Genomic DNA, 23,434 nt, shown 5'->3' with positions numbered 1-23,434 from the left:
ATGGAACAAATTCAAGTAACGTATGTATCTCTTTAGGGTTTCCATGAGAACTCTACGGACATATTTCACATGTTTTCAACTTACAAAAATCGTCTATGTAAGCCTTAGTTATTCATGTAAATTTAGAAAGTTATCTGTATAAGTCAGGGTTTTCAGGGGCTCGTACATCACACCCCCCTCCCTCCCTCCCCCTTACCTCGCAATCTCTCGCGTCACCTTTATTTACCTTACGCCCGGCCAGCCAGTCGCCTCTTATCATATCTTATCTTCACCATAATATCTGGACCATCCCTCCTCTCTCTCTCCTTTCATTCAGTTCAGTTCAACTATTTTCCAACATCGTATGTTTTCTCCTTTTCATTAAGCAAGTCAGTTTTACACAAATAAATCGTGTTAGTAAGCATGTTCTAGCTCACGTTCCCCCACCTTAGTCCCCTGTCGTATAATGATTACTATCATTCCAATCCCTCTAAAATTTAAAAATAATCATATTTCAAACGTAGTTCAATACAGTAATTTAGTTACCAAGCTCCAGCGCTTGTCCTCCGCCTTAGCTCTCTCTCGTATCTTCGTTAGTAACAGTCCAATTTCCCTTAAATTTTTACCCTCTGTATTTCAGGCACCGTAAATAAGATCAAAACAGTTACCAAGCTCCAGCGCTTGTCCTCCGCCTTAGCTCTCTCTCGTATCTTCGTTAGTAACAGTCCAATTTCCCTGAAATTTTTACCCTCTGTATTTCAGACACCGTAAATAAAATCAAGTCAGTTATCGAGCTCCAGCTCTCGTCCTCCACCTTAGTTCTTTGTACTAAGATCGTTAGTAACAGACCAATTTCCCCGAAATTTAAAAGCAGACATACTTCAAAGTTAGTAAATAAGATCAAGTCAATTACTAAGCTCCAGCTCTCGTCCCCGCCTTAGTTCTCTTTCATATCTTTGTAAATAATACATCAATTCCCCTGAAATTTTTTACCCTCTGTATTTCAGACACCGTAAATAAAATCAAGTCAGTTATCGAGCTCCAGCTCTCGTCCCCCGCCTTAGTTCTCCTTCGTATCTTTGTAAATAACCCATCAATTTCCCCCGAAATTTTTACCCTCTGTATTTCAGACATAGTAAATATGAAGTAAACAATTATAAAACTCTAGCTCTTGTCCTCTGTCCAAGTTCACTCATGTAAATTCATTACTATCAGTCCAAATTCCCCAGAGATTTAAACACCCAACTACATTTTCAGACATAGTAAATAAAAAACAGTTCAGTTATCAAGTTTCAACTCTTGTCCCCCAGCTTAGTTCATTTTGTACAAGTTCTTTATTTTCCAACTAAATCACCTGAGATTTAAGATCACCTTATTTTCTAACGTATTAAAATTAATCTGGACATTAGCAAAGCTCCATTTCCTCAGCCTTAGATCATCAGACATAAATATATTCGATCAAGTCCCTCTCCAGCCTATCTGTTTATCAGAGTATTTACTTTACCCTTCTCATCCCCAACGTATCAATCCCCAACGTATCAAAACCTTCAATAATCATACTGTATTTGCATATTTTCTCTATATTCAGCTGTGTTCTTCACATTTTGTCCATGTTTTCTATGTTCACTCCATGTTCTTCAAATGTTCACAGTCCCATTCAGTTCATATTTTCACAAGTATCTCCATTTTTTCTGTAATCTTTCTCTTAGTCTCATTACTTTCTCTACAAATTCTAGTCATATTTTCTATGTTTTCATGTTCATCACATGTTCTCTTTACAACTTTTATACTCAATATTCATGCTAACTTCCATATTTTCTGTTCTTTGGCAATATTCATGTTCCTCTACAAGTACATGTTCCTCACAAGATCACTTCGTTTTTTTACCTTCACTTACATGTTTTCTACATTCTTTGTCATATTCTCCATGTTCTTCACAAGTCCATTGTTCATTCTTTGTATTCCCTATTCTCCTTATCATGTTTTCATGTTCACTGTATTCATCAACTTTTCTTACATATGTTCTTTGCCATGTTCCCCATATGTTCTCTGGGTTTTTCCCCTATCTAACATTCCTTAACTAAAAAAAATCTTTCACCAATCAACTAAAAACATAGTCACTTTCGTCATTTCTCAACTAAACTTATTATCCAGTCAACTAAAAATAGTCAGAAATAGCCTCGTTCAACACTGTTCTTAACTAAAACAACCTTTCTCTTAGCTAAAAATTGTCAAAGGAAACTTCTTTCAGCACTTTCTTAACAGCCGCTACGTTTCATCAAGTAAGAAAATATAGTCAAAGATATCTATCATCGTCGTTCTTAACTGACATTTATACTTTGTGGAGCACTAAAAATAGTCAAATGTAACTTTTTCAACACTTTCGTAACTAAAATTATATGTCGCTAAGTAAGAAAAATAGTCAAAGGTTCTCTCCGTTACACCAAAGTTACTCTTCGAGAAATCAAAGACACTCTTCAATACATCAAGGACTTACTCAAAGACACCAAAGTTACACTCTAAGACATCCTTCGAGACATCAAAGACATCCTTTAAGACTTCAAGGGCACTCTTCGAGATATCAAAAGACACTCTCAAACACTCAAAATTTACTCGCATCCTCAAAGTTATTCTCAGAGGCATAAAAGTCATTCTCAGAGCTATCAAATTATTCTCGATGTCATCAAAAAGTATTTTCTCGTTCATCAAAGTTATTCTCAGAGTTAACAAAGGTAATCTCTAACTCACTCTCGTACATCAAAGTTGTTTCAAAGACATCAAAGTTAATCTCAGAGTTATCCAAAGATATTCTCATGTCCACAAAAGTTATTCTGAGCTATCAAAGTTAATCTCAAACATCTCCGTTCATAAAAGTTATTCTCTAAGAGCTATCAAAAGTTATTCTCAGTCATCAAAGTTATTCCAAGAGACGTCAAAGTTAATCCAAGACATCATCTTTCATCAAAGATATTCTCTCTAAGCCATCAATGTTCTTCTCTAAGACATAAAAGTTATTCTCTATGTCATCAAAAGTTATTCTCTGAGCTAACAAAATACTACTCATGTTCTCAAAGACATTCTCCAATTCATCAAAAGTTATTCTCTAAGACAACAAAGTCTTTCTCAGAGCTATCAAACTTGTTCTCAAAGTCATCAAAGTTATTCACAGAGTCATCAAAGTTAATCTAAGACATCATTTTTCATCAAAGATATTCTCTCTAAACCATCAATGTTCTTCTCTAAGCCATAAAAGTTATTCTCAGAGTCACCTTCGTTCTTCAGAGAAACTTTCCAAAACATCTTTGTTCATCAAGTTATTCTCGGAGTCATCAAAAGGTATTCTCTAACTCACTTTTGGTCATTAAAGTTAATTTCTATGTTATAAAAGTTTGTCTCAGAGACATCTAAAGTTAATCTTAGAGTTATCAAATGTAATCTCTAACTCACTTTTGTTCATCAAAGTTAATCTCTGAGTTAACAAAGGTAATCTCTAACTCACTTTTGTTCATCAAAGTTAATCTCAGAGTTATCCAAAGACATTCTCAAAGTCATCTAAAGACATTCTCTAAGCCCTCAAAGTTATTCTCTAAGACAACAAAGTCATTCCCAGAGTCATCAAAAAGTTATTCTTCGAAACATAAAATTTGCTCTGTAAGATATCTTCGTTCATCAAACTTATTCTCAGAGATATCTAAAGTTATTCTCAGAACAATCAAAAGTTATTCTAAGACAACAAAAGTTATTCTCAGAGCTACCCAAAGCTATTCTCAGAGTCACCTTCGTTCGTCAGAGAAACTTTCAAAACATCTTTGTTCATCAAACTTGTTTTCAAAGTCATCAAAAGTTAATCTAAGACATCTTCTTTCATCAAAGTTATTTTCAGAGACATCTAAAGTTATTCTCAGAGTCATCAAAGTGATCTCTAATTCACCTTTGTTCTCCCAAAGTTGTTCTCTAAGACAACTTCGTTCATCAAAGAAACTCTACTTCTTCCATCATGTTATTCTTTAAGACATCTTCAGTCATAAAATTTCTCTCCAAAATGTAACTAGTTCAGCTTTTCATACCAAACCTGCATTTCTGTTAAAACATATTTTCTTAGTTGCTTTACCCTAAAACTGTTCTCTGAACTACACTGTTCAAACCTACGTAACCTATCCTCTCCACCCAATGTTACTTAGTTAACGTAACGTTCCTAAACCTAACTTTACCTATCCTAACATAACTTACCTTACCTTACCTATCTGACCTGACTTTACCTATCTTACCTAACTTAATCTGCATAACCTAACTTTACCTATGTTACCTTACCTTACCTATCTTACCTATCCTAACCTAACTCTACCTATGTTACCTTACCTTACCTACCTTTCCTAACTTAACCTGCTTAACCTATCTTACCTAACTTTACCTATGTTACCTTACCTTACATACCTTTCCTAACTTAACCTATCTTACCTATCTTACCTAACTTTACCTATCTTACCTATCTTACCTAACTTTACCTATGTTACCTTACCTTACCTACCTTTCCTAACTTAACCTGCTTAACCTATCTTACCTATCTTACCTAACTTTACCTATCTTACCTAACTTAACTTTCATAACCTAACTTTACCTATCCTAACATAACTTACCTTACCTTCCCTATCTTACCTAACTTTACCTATCCTAACATAACTTACCTTACCTATCATACCTAACAACCTAACTTTACCTATCCTAACTTAACTTACCTAACTTATTCTGCTTAACCTAACTTACCTACATTACCTAACTTAACCTGCTTAACCTAACTTACCTTACCATACCTAACTTATATAACTTATCTTACCTATCCTAACGTAACCTAACTTGCTTTACCTAACTTAATCTTACATTCCCAAACTGATGTATCCTAACTTATCTAGTCAAACCAGACATGATCTAACTTACATAAGTATTCCTTCTTGTCTTTTGTGTTTCGTCAATCATTGTCTCATATTCATTTACTCATTTCTTTAGTTAATTTCTCAAATGGTCACTTATGGATTTCAAGTGCTATTTGTTAGAGATTGGATATTTAAGCATTTCAAAGAATTATAATTTCTCAAATGGACGTTTTTGCATTTCAAGTGCTATTTGTTAGAGATTGGATATTTAAGCATTTCAAAGAATTTTTGTTATATATGGGCATTTACTCATTTCAAGGGATAATTTCTCAAATGGACGTTTTTGCATTTCAAGTGTTATTTGTTTAAGATTGGGTGTTTAACCATTTCAAAGGTTTTTGTTATATATGGGAACTTACTCGTTTCAAGGGCCAATTTCTCAAATGGTCATTTTTGCAGATCAAGGGTTATTTGTTAAAGTTCATCAAGTTGCTCATAAGTTGTATTTATTATGTTTGTTATCATTTATTCTTATTCCCCAACCCCTTAACCTAACCTCTTGTAATCTTAGTGTATTTAGTAGGTTCTATCTTATGTTCTTATTCCCCAACCCCTTAACCTAACCTCTTGTAATCTTAGTGCATTTAGTAGGTTCTATCATTTATTCATATTCCCCAACCCTTTAACCTAACCTTTCAGATGTAGTTTATGGTGTTTTTGACGTATTTGTTGAATATATTATCCTTTTCCTAACCTTTGAGATGTAGTTTTTTTTCTCCTTTGTATATTTTTACCCAAACCCACCATCCCACTTATCCTTCTTTCCTTCTTTTACTTTGATTCTCCTACTCCTTCTAACCCTCCTTTTCTATCTCTCTCCCTTATTCTCTCTCTTCCTCCCCCTCTCTCTCCCTCATTTGCTCAAATGCTCTCTTCTTTCTCAAATTCAAGTCTTAATGCTCCCATTCTCACACCCTCACTCTCATTCACTTAGTTTTTCTTTTTCTCAAATTCAAATCTTAGTTCCCCCATGCCCACACTCTCTCTCATTCTCTCTTCTTTGGTCCCATTTTCTTCCGCCCCCTCTCTCTTACTCCTTGCTCTTCTTTCTTGCTCTCACTCCCTTGAGCTCTTGTTTCTCAATTTCAAGTCTTAGTAGATCTGATTCTTTACTATTGTAATTTTTATTATTACTATGATAAAGAATGAACTTATATGTGAAAACAAAGTAAAGAAGGAAAGAAGGTTTGGGTAAAAAGGTTAGGAAAAGGATAATATATTCTACAAATACGTCAAAAACACCATAAACTACATCTGAAAGGTTAGGTTAAAGGGTTGGGGAATAAGAATAAATGATAGAACCTACTAAATACACTAAGATTACAAGAGGATAGGTTAAGGGGTTGGGGAATAAGAACATAAGATAGAACCTACTAAATACACTAAGATTACAAGAGGTTAGGTTAAGGGGTTGGGGAATAAGAACATAAGATAGAACCTACTAAATACACTAAGATTACAAGAGGTTAGGTTAAGGGGTTGGGGAATAAGAACATAAGATAGAACCTACTAAATACACTAAGATTACAAGAGGTTAGGTTAAGGGGTTGGGGAATAAGAACATAAGATAGAACCTACTAAATACACTAAGATTACAAGAGGTTAGGTTAAGGGGTTGGGGAATAAGAATAAATGATAACAAACATAATAAATACAACTTATGAGCAACTTGATGAACTTTAACAAATAACCCTTGATCTGCAAAAATGACCATTTGAGAAATTGGCCCTTGAAACGAGTAAGTTCCCATATATAACAAAAACCTTTGAAATGGTTAAACACCCAATCTTAAACAAATAACACTTGAAATGCAAAAACGTCCATTTGAGAAATTATCCCTTGAAATGAGTAAATGCCCATATATAACAAAAATTCTTTGAAATGCTTAAATATCCAATCTCTAACAAATAGCACTTGAAATGCAAAAACGTCCATTTGAGAAATTATAATTCTTTGAAATGCTTAAATATCCAATCTCTAACAAATAGCACTTGAAATCCATAAGTGACCATTTGAGAAATTAACTAAAGAAATGAGTAAATGAATATGAGACAATGATTGACGAAACACAAAAGACAAGAAGGAATACTTATGTAAGTTAGATCATGTCTGGTTTGACTAGATAAGTTAGGATACATCAGTTTGGGAATGTAAGATTAAGTTAGGTAAAGCAAGTTAGGTTACGTTAGGATAGGTAAGATAAGTTATATAAGTTAGGTATGGTAAGGTAAGTTAGGTTAAGCAGGTTAAGTTAGGTAATGTAGGTAAGTTAGGTTAAGCAGAATAAGTTAGGTAAGTTAAGTTAGGATAGGTAAAGTTAGGTTGTTAGGTATGATAGGTAAGGTAAGTTATGTTAGGATAGGTAAAGTTAGGTAAGATAGGGAAGGTAAGGTAAGTTATGTTAGGATAGGTAAAGTTAGGTTATGAAAGTTAAGTTAGGTAAGATAGGTAAAGTTAGGTAAGATAGGTAAGATAGGTTAAGCAGGTTAAGTTAGGAAAGGTAGGTAAGGTAAGGTAACATAGGTAAAGTTAGGTAAGATAGGTAAGATAGGTAAAGTTAGGTAAGATAGGTAAGATAGGTTAAGTTAGGAAAGGTAAGTAAGGTAAGGTAACATAGGTAAAGTTAGGTAAGATAGGTTAAGCAGGTTAAGTTAGGAAAGGTAGGTAAGGTAAGGTAACATAGGTAGAGTTAGGTTAGGATAGGTAAGGTAAGGTAACATAGGTAAAGTTAGGTTATGCAGATTAAGTTAGGTAAGATAGGTAAAGTCAGGTCAGATAGGTAAGGTAAGGTAAGTTATGTTAGGATAGGTAAAGTTAGGTTTAGGAACGTTACGTTAACTAAGTAACATTGGGTGGAGAGGATAGGTTACGTAGGTTTGAACAGTGTAGTTCAGAGAACAGTTTTAGGGTAAAGCAACTAAGAAAATATGTTTTAACAGAAATGCAGGTTTGGTATGAAAAGCTGAACTAGTTACATTTTGGAGAGAAATTTTATGACTGAAGATGTCTTAAAGAATAACATGATGGAAGAAGGAGAGTTTCTTTGATGAACGAAGGTGTCTTAGAGAACAACTGTGGGAGAACAAAGGTGAATTAGAGATCACTTTGATGACTCTGAGAATAACTTTAGATGTCTCTGAAAATAACTTTGATGAAAGAAGATGTCTTAGATTAACTTTTGATGACTTTGAAAACAAGTTTGATGAACAAAGATGTTTTGAAAGTTTCTCTGACGAACGAAGGTGACTCTGAGAATAGCTTTGGGTAGCTCTGAGAATAACTTTTGTTGTCTTAGAATAACTTTTGATTGTTCTGAGAATAACTTTAGATATCTCTGAGAATAAGTTTGATGAACGAAGATATCTTACAGAGCAAATTTTATTTTCGAAGAATAACTTTTTGATGACTCTGGGAATGACTTTGTTGTCTTAGAGAATAACTTTGAGGGCTTAGAGAATGTCTTTAGATGACTTTGAGAATGTCTTTGGATAACTCTGAGATTAACTTTGATGGACAAAAGTGAGTTAGAGATTACCTTTGTTAACTCAGAGATTAACTTTGATGAACAAAAGTGAGTTAGAGATTACATTTGATAACTCTAAGATTAACTTTAGATGTCTCTGAGACAAACTTTTATAACATAGAAATTAACTTTAATGACCAAAAGTGAGTTAGAGAATACCTTTTGATGACTCCGAAAATAACTTGATGAACAAAGATGTTTTGGAAAGTTTCTCTGAAGAACGAAGGTGACTCTGAGAATAACTTTTATGGCTTAGAGAAGAACATTGATGGTTTAGAGAGAATATCTTTGATGAAAAATGATGTCTTAGATTAACTTTGATGACTCTGTGAATAACTTTGATGACTTTGAGAACAAGTTTGATAGCTCTGAGAAAGACTTTGTTGTCTTAGAGAATAACTTTTGATGAATTGGAGAATGTCTTTGAGAACATGAGTAGTATTTTGTTAGCTCAGAGAATAACTTTTGATGACATAGAGAATAACTTTTATGTCTTAGAGAAGAACATTGATGGCTTAGAGAGAATATCTTTGATGAAAGATGATGTCTTGGATTAACTTTGACGTCTCTTGGAATAACTTTGATGACTGAGAATAACTTTTGATAGCTCTTAGAGAATAACTTTTATGAACGGAGATGTTTGAGATTAACTTTGATAGCTCAGAATAACTTTTGTGGACATGAGAATATCTTTGGATAACTCTGAGATTAACTTTGATGTCTTTGAAACAACTTTGATGTACGAGAGTGAGTTAGAGATTACCTTTGTTAACTCTGAGAATAACTTTGATGAACGAGAAAATACTTTTTGATGACATCGAGAATAATTTGATAGCTCTGAGAATGACTTTTATGCCTCTGAGAATAACTTTGAGGATGCGAGTAAATTTTGAGTGTTTGAGAGTGTCTTTTGATATCTCGAAGAGTGCCCTTGAAGTCTTAAAGGATGTCTTTGATGTCTCGAAGGATGTCTTAGAGTGTAACTTTGGTGTCTTTGAGTAAGTCCTTGATGTATTGAAGAGTGTCTTTGATTTCTCGAAGAGTAACTTTGGTGTAACGGAGAGAACCTTTGACTATTTTTCTTACTTAGCGACATATAATTTTAGTTACGAAAGTGTTGAAAAAGTTACATTTGACTATTTTTAGTGCTCCACAAAGTATAAATGTCAGTTAAGAACGACGATGATAGATATCTTTGACTATATTTTCTTACTTGATGAAACGTAGCGGCTGTTAAGAAAGTGCTGAAAGAAGTTTCCTTTGACAATTTTTAGCTAAGAGAAAGGTTGTTTTAGTTAAGAACAGTGTTGAACGAGGCTATTTCTGACTATTTTTAGTTGACTGGATAATAAGTTTAGTTGAGAAATGACGGAAAGTGACTATGTTTTTAGTTGATTGGTGAAAGATTTTTTTTAGTTAAGGAATGTTAGATAGGGGAAAACCCAGAGAACATATGGGGAACATGGCAAAGAACATATGTAAGAAAAGTTGATGAATACAGTGAACATGAAAACATGATAAGGACAATAGGGAATACAAAGAATGAACAATGGACTTGTGAAGAACATGGAGAATATGACAAAGAATGTAGAAAACATGTAAGTGAAGGTGAAAAAACGAAGTGATCTTGTGAGGAACATGAACTTGTAGAGGAACATGAATATTGCCAAAGAACACAAAATATGGAAGTTAGCATGAATATTGAGTATAAAAGTTGTAAAGAGAACATGTGATGAACATGAAAACATAGAAAATATGACTAGAATTTGTAGAGAAAGTAATGAGACTAAGAGAAAGATTACAGAAAAAATGGAGATACTTGTGAAAATATGAACTGAATGGGACTGTGAACATTTGAAGAACATGGAGTGAACATAGAAAACATGGACAAAATGTGAAGAACACAGCTGAATATAGAGAAAATATGCAAATACAGTATGATTATTGAAGGTTTTGATACGTTGGGGATTGATACGTTGGGGATGAGAAGGGTAAAGTAAATACTCTGATAAACAGATAGGCTGGAGAGGGACTTGATCGAATATATTTATGTCTGATGATCTAAGGCTGAGGAAATGGAGCTTTGCTAATGTCCAGATTAATTTTAATACGTTAGAAAATAAGGTGATCTTAAATCTCAGGTGATTTAGTTGGAAAATAAAGAACTTGTACAAAATGAACTAAGCTGGGGGACAAGAGTTGAAACTTGATAACTGAACTGTTTTTTATTTACTATGTCTGAAAATGTAGTTGAGTGTTTAAATCTCTGGGGAATTTGGACTGATAGTAATGAATTTACATGAGTGAACTTGGACAGAGGACAAGAGCTAGAGTTTTATAATTGTTTACTTCATATTTACTATGTCTGAAATACAGAGGGTAAAAATTTCGGGGGAAATTGATGGGTTATTTACAAAGATACGAAGGAGAACTAAGGCGGGGGACGAGAGCTGGAGCTCGATAACTGACTTGATTTTATTTACGGTGTCTGAAATACAGAGGGTAAAAAATTTCAGGGGAATTGATGTATTATTTACAAAGATATGAAAGAGAACTAAGGCGGGGACGAGAGCTGGAGCTTAGTAATTGACTTGATCTTATTTACTAACTTTGAAGTATGTCTGCTTTTAAATTTCGGGGAAATTGGTCTGTTACTAACGATCTTAGTACAAAGAACTAAGGTGGAGGACGAGAGCTGGAGCTCGATAACTGACTTGATTTTATTTACGGTGTCTGAAATACAGAGGGTAAAAATTTCAGGGAAATTGGACTGTTACTAACGAAGATACGAGAGAGAGCTAAGGCGGAGGACAAGCGCTGGAGCTTGGTAACTGTTTTGATCTTATTTACGGTGCCTGAAATACAGAGGGTAAAAATTTCAGGGAAATTGGACTGTTACTAACGAAGATACGAGAGAGAGCTAAGGCGGAGGACAAGCGCTGGAGCTTGGTAACTAAATTACTGTATTGAACTACGTTTGAAATATGATTATTTTTAAATTTTAGAGGGATTGGAATGATAGTAATCATTATACGACAGGGGACTAAAGTGGGGGAACGTGAGCTAGAACATGCTTACTAACACGATTTATTTGTGTAAAACTGACTTGCTTAATGAAAAGGAGAAAACATACGATGTTGGAAAATAGTTGAACTGAACTGAATGAAAGGAGAGAGAGAGGAGGGATGGTCCAGATATTATGGTGAAGATAAGATATGATAAGAGGCGACTGGCTGGCCGGGCGTAAGGTAAATAAAGGTGACGCGAGAGATTGCGAGGTAAGGGGGAGGGAGGGAGGGGGGTGTGATGTACGAGCCCCTGAAAACCCTGACTTATACAGATAACTTTCTAAATTTACATGAATAACTAAGGCTTACATAGACGATTTTTGTAAGTTGAAAACATGTGAAATATGTCCGTAGAGTTCTCATGGAAACCCTAAAGAGATACATACGTTACTTGAATTTGTTCCATAAGCCCTTAACAAACTTCTAAGTCTCGGAAATTATTTTTCTCATAAGAAATCCTTACTTCTAAAATCTGTGACTGACAAATTTTCCTGAAAACTCTGGCTCATAAACACGAATTTGAATTTCTCCCATAAGGCCTTAACAAACTTCTAAGTCTCGGAATTTATTTTCATCATAAGACTTTAACAAACTTCTAAAATCTGTGACACAAAATTTACCTGAAAACCCTGGCTCCCAGACACGAATTTCCAAGAAAAACAAAAAAGGTACCTGTGCGTCTTACACCTCACAGGGGTCCTCGAGCCTGAAAAAAAAAGGTACCTGTGTGTCTTACACCTCACAGGGGTCCTCTCCCCCCAAAAAAAAGGTACCTGTGCGTCTTCCACCCTACTACTGTCAGCCACGTGTACAGTAAGTACCAGACCCGTCAGCCACGTGTTCAGTCCGTACCAGACCCACCAGCCACGTGTACAGGCCGTACCAGACCCGTCAGCCACGTGTTCAGACCGTACCAGACCCACCAGCCACGTGTACAGGCCGTACCAGACCCGTCAGCCATGTGTTCAGTCCGTACCAGACCCACCAGCCACGTGTACAGGCCGTACCAGACCCGTCAGCCACGTGTACAGTCCGAACCAGACCCACCAGCCACGTGTACAGGCCGTACCAGACCCGTCAGCCACGTGTACAGTCCGTACCAGACCCACCAGCCACGTGTTCAGTCCGTACCAGACCCGTCAGCCACGTGTACAGTCCGTACCAGACCCGTCAGCCACGTGTACAGTCCGTACCAGACCCGTCAGCCACGTGTACAGCCCGTACCAGACCCGTCAGCCACGTGTACAGTCCGTACCAGACCCGTCAGCCACGTGTACAGTCTGTACCAGACCCGTCAGCCACGTGTACAGTCCGTACCAGACCCACCAGCCACGTGTTCAGTCCGTACCAGACCCGTCAGCCACGTGTACACTCCGTACCAGACCCGTCAGCCACGTGTACAGTCCGTACCAGACCCGTCAGCCACGTGTACAGTCCGTACCAGACCCGTCAGCCACGTGTACAGTCAGTACTAGACCCACCAGCCACGTGTACAGTCTGTACCAGACCCGTCAGCCACGTGTTCAGTCCGTACCAGACCCACCAGCCACGTGTACCGTCCGTACCAGACCCGTCAGCCACGTGTACAGTCCGTACCAGACACGTCAGCCACGTGTCCAGTCCGTACCAGACCCACCAGCACGTGTACAGGCCGTACCAGACCCACCAGCCACGTGTACAGGCCGTACCAGACCCATCAGCCACGTGTACAGTCCGTACCAGACTCGTCAGCCACGTGTACAGTCTGTACCAGACCCGTCAGCCACGTGTACAGTCCGTACCAGACCCACCAGCCACGTGTACAGTCCGTACCAGACCCACCAGCCACGTGTTCAGTCCGTACCAGACCCGTCAGCCACGTGTACACTCCGTACCAGACCCGTCAGCCACGTGTACAGTCCGTACCAGACCCACCAGCCACGTGTTCAGTCCGTACCAGACCCGTCAGCCACGTGTACACTCCGTACCAGACCCGTCAGCCACGTGTACAGTCCGTACCAGACCCGTCAGCCACGTGTACAGTCCGTACCAGACCCACCAGCCACGTGCACAGTCCGTATCAGACCCGTCAGCCACGTGTACAGTCCGTACTAGACGCGTCAGCCACGTGTACAGTCCGTACCAGACCCGTCAGCCACGTATACAGTCCGTACCAGACCCACCAGCCACGTGTGCAGTCCGTACCAGACCCGTCAGCCACGTGTTCAGTCCGTACTAGACGCGTCAGCCACGTGTACAGTCCGTTCCAGACCCGTCAGCCACGTGTACAGTCCGTACCAGACCCGTCAGCCACGTGTACAGTCCGTACTAGACGCGTCAGCCACGTGTACAGTCCGTACCAGACCCGTCAGCCACGTGTACAATCCGTACCAGACCCACCAGCCACGTGTACAGTCCGTACCAGACCCGTCAGCCACGTGTACAGTCCGTACCAGACCAACCAGCCACGTGATCAGTCCGTACTAGACGCGTCACCCACGTGTACAGTCCGTACCAGACCCACCAGTCACGTGTACAGTCTGTACCAGACCCACCAGCCACGTATACAGTCCGTACCAGACCCGTCAGCCACGTGTACAGGCCGTACCAGACCCGTCAGCCACGTGTACAGTCCGTACCAGACCCGTCAGCCACGTGTACAGTCTGTACCAGACCCGTCAGCCACGTGTACAGTTCGTACCAGACCCACGAGCCACGTGTTCAGTCCGTACCAGGCCCGTCAGCCACGTGTACAGTCCGTACCAGACCCGTCAGCCGCGTGTACAGTCCGTACCAGACCCGTCAGCCACGTGTACAGTCCGTACTAGACCCACCAGCCACGTGTACAGTCTGTACCAGACCCACCAGCCACGTGTACAGTCCGTACCAGACCCACCAGCCACGTGTACAGGCCGTACCAGACCCACCAGCCACGTGTACAGGCCGTACCAGACCCACCAGCCACGTGTTCAGGCCGTACCAGACCCACCAGCCACGTGTGCAGGCCGTACCAGACCCACCAGCCACGTGTACAGGCCGTACCAGACCCACCAGCCACGTGTACAGGCCGTACCAGACCCGTCAGCCACGTGTACAGGCCGTACCAGACCCACCAGCCACGTGTACAGGCCGTACTTACCAGTAATAATAGCGGCCTCGTAGTCCCGCCGTGGTGTAGCATCTTCATGTGATCATAATTTACCTGTGGAAGTGTTACATCCTAACATTTACCAACAACAGATATAATACAACTGTAATACATGAGTATAAAGTATAATAATAATAGATTCTTACCTTTGTGGATGGTTTTATCTGGCATCGCAACGATTCATCCTAGACACTGAAATAATTGGTTGATAAATCTATGCTAATAGAAAAAAACAAATTTTGCACTTTCCTCAATTTTGTCAAGTCGTTGCAACAAATAGTGACTGCTTGTAGGTCACGCTGCGGTCTAGTACTTGCGGGTAGAGTTAGTGACCGATGTGGGAGGCTCGGTTTGTCGACACCAATACTACACCAAGTTGATTCACTCTCCTGTGTAAGTGCACGAATGGCGTCTCTTCCTCCGCGCGCGTCACCTCATGATGCGCTTTATATCGAGAACTGGGAGGAGGGTTCTGTTTAATTTCATTAAGCAATTTAATGTGTAATTTATTTAAAGGATTAGTTTGATACTATTCCTAGTCCTGAGACTGGTGATTTTTATATTAAATTAGCTAGAAACGTTTAGAGATCGAGATGTAGACGACTCAGGATATATTAATCCAGATATTAATAAATTATTTTCTCATTCTGGAACAAAGTTGTCATTTTCGTCATCTCTTTCATGTCTAACTAAAACATTTTATTCATACTTAAACTGATACAAACCAACATTTATTAAAATTTATGAATGATGTATGAATGTCCCACATATCTTCATGTTCCAGTGGCGGCTGGCAATTGCTAGTACTTCTCCATCTTTTGTGTATATGGTGTAAGGTTGTGTGAGTATCATTCTGTATCCAATCCGTCCTCTTAGAAATATTGTCGCTTTTTGCTCTTATGCGCGCTAAGGCCAAAAGTGGACTTAATTTGAAATGAAATCGATTCACAAAAGTGACGTACAGTCCCGTTTTCTGTTTGAGTCGTCCGACCTACTCGGAAAGATTAGGAGAGGAAACTTTCAATTAACGTTTTGAAACTTTAAGATAATTTCCTGCCCACCTAACCTACCAGAAGATCCTTAACTTACTGTTGTTAAAAAAATTATTTTCATTATTTTCTCATTTTAAAATTAGGTCCACTTTCTGACATATGGATAAACGGACAAACACGACGGTATTTTTAAGAGGACATGTTGAGTGTCACGTGACCTGAGAATATTGCTTTATCCACCATTGGTAATTGCAAGTGTAACTGATATAACAGGGGAATATTTTCCATTTAAGAATACTCCTCATGTATATTAAATTTCAGTATTAATATTATGAGTATTAAGGTATACCTGTGTGTTATATAAGTCCAAATTTAGTGGGTCTAATAATCCTTGGTAAAGTTCTCGGTTGATACTATCAGAGCCATGTTCAATATACATATATTTTTGTATACGTCTAACTTTAAGGCTATGATGTACCCACTAATTGTACCCACTGTACAGTTAGACATTAACATGTCCCCTTGATCTAGTGTCTTAACACTGACTGGCCCCTGACAGGGAGAGGAGCGTGTGATCCTGTCCAGGTGAGTCTGGTTAAACAATGACTATAAGAACTACTGAAGGGCAGACTCTATATTTATATTACTCTTTAGTAAGGTCGGGTATTAGTACTCGTACTCTGATACAAGTAGGAACAAGCTCGTGTCCACACGACATAAGAGCCCGTCCCCCTACAACCTTACCTTGAGGTGCTTCCGGGGCTTAGCGTCCCCGCGGCCCGGTCGTCGACCAGGCCTCCTGGTTGCCGGACTGATCAACCAGGCTGTTGGATGAGGCTGCTCGCAGCCTGACGTATGAGTCACAGCTTGGTTGATCAGGTATCCTTTGGAGGTGCTTATCCAGTTCTCTCTTGAACACTGAGGGGTCGGCCAGTTATGCCCCTTATGTGTAGTGGAAGCGTGTTGAACAGTCTCGGGCCTCTGATGTTGATAGAGTTCTCTCTCAGAGTACCTGTTGCACCTCTGCTTTTCAACGGGGGTATTCAGCACATCCTGCCATGTCTTCTGGTCTCATGTGATGTTATTTCTGTGTGCAGGTTTGGGACCAGCCCCTCTAATATTTTCCACGTGTAAATTATTATGTATCTCTCCCGCCTGCGCTCAAGGGAGTACAGTTTTAGGCTCTTTAGTCGGTCCCAATAGTTTAGATGTTTTACTGAGTGGATTCTAGCAGTATAGGATCTCTGCACGCTCTCCAGGTCAACAATTTCTCCAGCTTTGAAACTGGCTGTCATTGTGCAGCAGTACTCCACTCTAGAGTGGAGTACAATACAATATTCGTTAAACAGAACCGAGGAATAAGCAGCATGCATACGTCACGAGAGGTTCTTAACTTAGTTCTGGCTCAACGTATACGAAATACACAACATTAGTGTAGAGTTAAATCCCTCCATCAATGTTCAAGAATTTTTTCCGAGAAAGTAACTATTAAGGGACGGCTTTCAACCTGAGTAAGTTCTCGATCATCCAGTACATAAGCGAAACATTAAAGGTTTACTCACCTACAAACTTGTGATGATTCACCATGAACAAGAGAAGCGACATTTGTCTAAGACTTTGACATTGTGCAGGTTGAGGGTGGACCAGGAGAGATGTACGAGCAGCTGCTGGGTGTGATCAGCCTGTGTGACGACACCCAGCAGGCAGGTCAGCTGTTGTGGTCAGGAGCGTCCCTGGAGCCCCTGGGATGCTGGAGCGTCTCCCCGCTGTGTCTGGCCGTCACCAGTAACCGGTGCAGGATCACCACCCTCCTGCTGGCAGCTGGAGCACCGCTCACCACCACCTCCCACGGCCTTAACCTGCTGACACTAGCCTGGTGCTCCCCCGACGTCACTCTCCGTCTTCAGATCACCATCACGCGGGTGAGTGTCCATCATACACCAGTTGGTATAGTGTCCACCATACACCAGTTGGTATAGTGACCACCATACACCAGTTGGTATAGTGTCTACCATACACCAGTTGGTATAGTGTCCACCATACACCAGTTGCTATAGTGCCCACCATACACCAGTTGGTATAGTGACAACCATACAACAGTTGGTATAGTGTCCACCATACACCAGTTGGTATAGTATCCACCATACACCAGTTGGCATAGTGTCCATCATACACCAGTTGGTATAGTGTCCACCATACACCAGTTGGTATAGTGACCACCATACACCAGTTGGTATAGTGTCCACCATACACCAGTTGGTATAGTGACCACCATACACCAGTTGGTATAGTGTCCACCATACACCAGTTGGTATAGTGTCCACCATACACCAGTTGCTATAGTGTCCACCATACACCAGTTGGTATAGTGACAACCATACAACAGTTGGTATAGTGTCCACCATACACCAGTTGGTATTGTGTCTACCATACACCAGTTGGCATAGTGTTCATCATACACCAGTTGGTATAGTGTCCACCATACACCAGTTGGTATAGTGTCCACCATACACCAGTTGGTATAATGTCCACCATACACCAGTTTGTATAATGTCCACAATACACCAGTTTGTATAGTGACCGCCATACACCAGTTGGTATAGTGTCCACCATACACCAGTTGGTATAGTGTCCACCATACACCAGTTGGTATAGTGTCCACCATACACCAGTTGGTATAGTGACAACCATACACCAGTTGGTATAGTGTCCACCATTCACCAGTTGGTATAATGTCCACCATACACCAGTTGGTATAGTGTCCACCATACACCAGTTGGTATAGTGACCACCATACACCAGTTGGTATAGTGACCACCATACACCAGTTGGTATAGTGTCCACCATACACCAGTTGGTATAGTGACCACCATACACCAGTTGGTATAGTGTCCACCATACACCAGTTGGTATAGTGTCCACCATACACCAGTTGGTATAGTGACCACCATACACCAGTTGGTATAGTGTCCACCATACACCAGTTGGTATAGTGACCACCATACACCAGTTGGTATAGTGTCCACCATACACCAGTTGGTATAGTGACCACCATACACCAGTTGGTATAGTGACCACCATGCACCAGTTGGTATAGTGTTCACCATACACCAGTTGCTATAGTGTCCTCCATACACCAGTTGGTATAATGTCCACCATACACCAGTTGGTATAGTGTCCTCCATACACCAGTTTGTATAGTGTCCACCATACACCAGTTGGTATAATGTCCACCATACACCAGTTTGTATAGTGACCGCCATTCACCAGTTGGTATAGTGTCCACCATACACCAGTTGGTATAGTGACCACCATACACCAGTTGGTATAGTGACCACCATACACCAGTTGGTATAGTGTCCACCATACACCAGTTGGTATAAAGTCCACCATACACCAGTTTGTATAGTGTCCGCCATACACCAGTTGGTATAGTGTCCACCATACACCAGTTGGTATAGTGTCCACCATACACCAGTTGGTATAGTGTCCACCATACACCAGTTGGTATAATGTCCACCATACACCAGTTTGTATAGTGACCACCATACACCAGTTGGTATAGTGTCCACCATACACCAGTTGGTATAGTGTCCACCATACACCAGTTGGTATAGTGTCCTCCATACACCAGTTGGTATAATATCCACCATACACCAGTTGGTATAGTGTCCTCCATACACCAGTTGGTATAATGTCCACCATACACCAGTTTGTATAGTGACCGCCATACACCAGTTGGTATAGTGTCCACCATACACCAGTTGGTATAGTGACCACCATACACCAGTTGGTATAGTGACCACCATACACCAGGTGGTATAGTGTCCACCATACACCAGTTGTTATAATGTCCACCATACACCAGTTTGTATAGTGACCGCCATACACCAGTTGGTATAGTGTCCACCATACACCAGTTGGTATAGTATCCACCATACACCAGTTGGTATAGTGTCCACCATACACCAGTTGGTATAGTGACCACCATACACCAGTTGGTATAGTGTACACCATACACCAGTTGTTATAGTGACCACCAGACACCAGTTGGTATAGTGTCCACTATACACCAGTTGATATAGTGTCCACTATACACCAGTTGGTATAGTGTCCACCATACACCAGGTGGTATAGTGACCACCATACACCAGTTGGTATAGTGTCCACCATACACCAGTTGGTACAGTGACCACCATACACCAGTTGGTATAGTGACCACCATACACCAGTTGGTATAGTGTCCACCATACACCAGTTGGTATAATGTCCACCATACACCAGTTGGTATAGTGTCCTCCATGCACCAGTTGGTATAGTGTCCACCATACACCAGTTGGTATAGTGTCCACCATGCACCAGTTGGTATAGTATCCACCATACACCAGTTGGTATAGTGTCCACCATAAACAAGTTGGTATAGTGACCACCATACACCAGTTGGTATAGTGTCCACCATGCACCAGTTGGTATAGTGTCCACCATACACCAGTTGGTATAGTGACCACCATACACCAGTTGGTATAGTGACCACCATGCACCAGTTGGTATAGTGTTCACCATACACCAGTTGGTATAGTGTCCACCATACACCAGTTGGTATAGTGACCACCATGCACCAGTTGGTATAGTGTTCACCATACACCAGTTGGTATAGTGACCACCATGCACCAGTTGGTATAGTGTTCACCATACACCAGTTGGTATAGTGTCCACCATACACCAGTTGGTATAGTGTCCACCATGCACCAGTTGGTATAGTGTCCACCGTACACCAGTTGGTATAGTGACCACCATGCACCAGTTGGTATAGTGTCCACCATACACCAGTTGGTATAGTGACCACCATGCACCAGTTGGTATAGTGTTCACCATACACCAGTTGGTATAGTGTCCACCATACACCAGTTGGTATAATGTCTACGATACACCAGTTGGCATAGTGTCCACCATACACCAGTTGGTATAATGTCCACCATACACCAGTTGGTATAGTGACCACCATACACCAGTTGGTATAATGTCCACCATACACCAGTTGGTATAGTGACCACCATACACCAGTTGGTATAGTGTCCTCCATGCACCAGTTGGTATAGTGTCCACCATATACCAATTGGTATAGGGACCACCATACACCAGTTGGTATAGTGTCCACCATACACCAGTTGGTATAGTGTCCACCATACACCAGTTGGTGTAGTGTCCACCTTACATCAGTTGGTATAGTGTCCACTATACACCAGGTGGTATAGTGACCACCATACACCAGTTGGTATAGTGTCCACCATACACCTGTTGGTATAGTATCCACCATACACCAGTTTGTATAGTGACCACCATACACCAGTTGGTATAGTGTCCACTATACACCAGTTGGTATAGTGACCACCATACACCAGTTGGTATAGTGACCACCATACACCAGTTGGTATAGTGTCCACCATACACCAGTTGGTATAGTGTCCACCATACACCAGTTGGTATAGTGTCCACCATACACCAGTTGGTATAGTGACCACCATACACCAGTTGGTATAGTGACCACCATACACCAGTTGGTATAGTGTCCACCATACACCAGTTGGTATAGTGACCACCATACACCAGTTGGTATAGTGACCACCATGCACCAGTTGGTATAGTGTTCACCATACACCAGTTGCTATAGTGTCCTCCATACACCAGTTGGTATAATGTCCACTATACACCAGTTGGTATAGTGTCCTCCATACACCAGTTTGTATAGTGTCCACCATACACCAGTTGGTATAATGTCCACCATACACCAGTTTGTATAGTGACCGCCATTCACCAGTTGGTATAGTGTCCACCATACACCAGTTGGTATAGTGACCACCATACACCAGTTGGTATAGGGACCACCATACACCAGTTGGTATAGTGTCCACTATACACCAGTTGGTATAATGTCCACCATACACCAGTTTGTATAGTGTCCGCCATACACCAGTTGGAATAGTGTCCACCATACACCAGTTGGCATAGTGTCCACCATACACCAGTTGGTATAGTGTCCACCATACACCAGTTGGTATAATGTCCACCATACACCAGTTTGTATAGTGACCGCCATACACCAGTTGGTATAGTGTCCACCATACAACAGTTGGTATAGTGTCCACCATACACCAGTTGGTATAGTGTCCTCCATACACCAGTTGGTATAATGTCCACCATACACCAGTTGGTATAGTGTCCTCCATACACCAGTTGGTATAATGTCCACCATACACCAGTTTGTATAGTGACCGCCATACACCAGTTGGTATAGTATCCACCATACACCAGTTGGTATAATGACCACCATACACCAGTTGGTATAGTGACCACCATACACCAGGTGGTATAGTGTCCACCATACACCAGTTGGTATAATGTCCACCATACACCAGTTTGTATAGTGACCGCCATACACCAGTTGGTATAGTGTCCACCATACACCAGTTGGTATAGTATCCACCATACACCAGTTGGTATAGTGTCCACCATACACCAGTTGGTATAGTGACCACCATACACCAGTTGGTATAGTGTACACCATACACCAGTTGGTATAGTGACCACCATACACCAGTTGGTATAGTGACCACCATACACCAGTTGGTATAGTGACCACCATGCACCAGTTGTTATAGTGACCACCAGACACCAGTTGGTATAGTGTCCACTATACACCAGTTGATATGGTGTCCACTATACACCAGTTGGTATAGTGTCCACCATACACCAGGTGGTATAGTGACCACCATACACCAGTTGGTATAGTGTCCACCATACACCAGTTGGTATAGTGACCACCATACACCAGTTGGTATAGTGACCACCATACACCAGTTGGTATAGTGTCCACCATACACCAGTTGGTATAATGTCCACCATACACCAGTTGGTATAGTGTCCTCCATGTACCAGTTGGTATAGTGTCCACCATACACCAGTTGGTATAGTGTCCACCATGCACCAGTTGGTATAGTATCCACCATACACCAGTTGGTATAGTGTCCACCATACACAAGTTGGTATAGTGACCACCATACACCAGTTGGTATAGTGTCCACCATGCACCAGTTGGTATAGTGTCCACCATACACCAGTTGGTATAGTGACCACCATACACCAGTTGGTATAGTGACCACCATGCACCAGTTGGTATAGTGTTCACCATACACCAGTTGGTATAGTGTCCACCATACACCAGTTGGTATAGTGACCACCATGCACCAGTTGGTATAGTGTTCACCATACACCAGTTGGTATAGTGACCACCATGCACCAGCTGGTATAGTGTTCACCATACACCAGTTGGTATAGTGTCCACCATACACCAGTTGGTATAGTGTCCACCATGCACCAGTTGGTATAGTATCCACCATACACCAGTTGGTATAGTGACCACCATGCACCAGTTGGTATAGTGTCCACCATACACCAGTTGGTATAGTGACCACCATGCACCAGTTGGTATAGTGTTCACCATACACCAGTTGGTATAGTGTCCACCAAACACCAGTTGGTATAGTGTCCACGATACACCAGTTGGCATAGTGTCCACCATACATCAGTTGGTATAATGTCCACCATACACCAGTTGGTATAGTGACCACCATACACCAGTTGGTATAATGTCCACCATACACCAGTTGGTATAGTGACCACAATACACCAGTTGGTATAGTGTCCTCCATGCACCAGTTGGTATAGTGTCCACCATATACCAGTTGGTATAGTGACCACCATACACCAGTTGGTATAGTGTCCACCATACACCAGTTGGTATAGTGTCCACCATA

General features: G+C 40.8%; 1 protein-coding gene across 1 annotated transcript in view; it reads left to right on the top strand.

Annotated features, from left to right (window-relative positions):
• The window catches only part of LOC138352524 (espin-like protein), a 473,879-nt gene extending 456,280 nt beyond the window's left edge, over positions 1-17,599 (top strand). Inside the window, exon 5 of the mRNA XM_069305024.1 lies at positions 17,252-17,599. Coding sequence (XP_069161125.1) covers positions 17,252-17,599 — 348 coding nt within the window. The remainder of the gene's footprint in view (positions 1-17,251) is intronic.
• The last annotated feature ends 5,835 nt before the right edge of the window (positions 17,600-23,434 follow it).

The sequence above is a fragment of the Procambarus clarkii genome, chromosome 5, assembly GCF_040958095.1.
Source record: "Procambarus clarkii isolate CNS0578487 chromosome 5, FALCON_Pclarkii_2.0, whole genome shotgun sequence".
NCBI lineage: Eukaryota > Metazoa > Arthropoda > Malacostraca > Decapoda > Cambaridae > Procambarus > Procambarus clarkii.
This window is presented reverse-complemented; position numbering and strand designations above follow the sequence as displayed.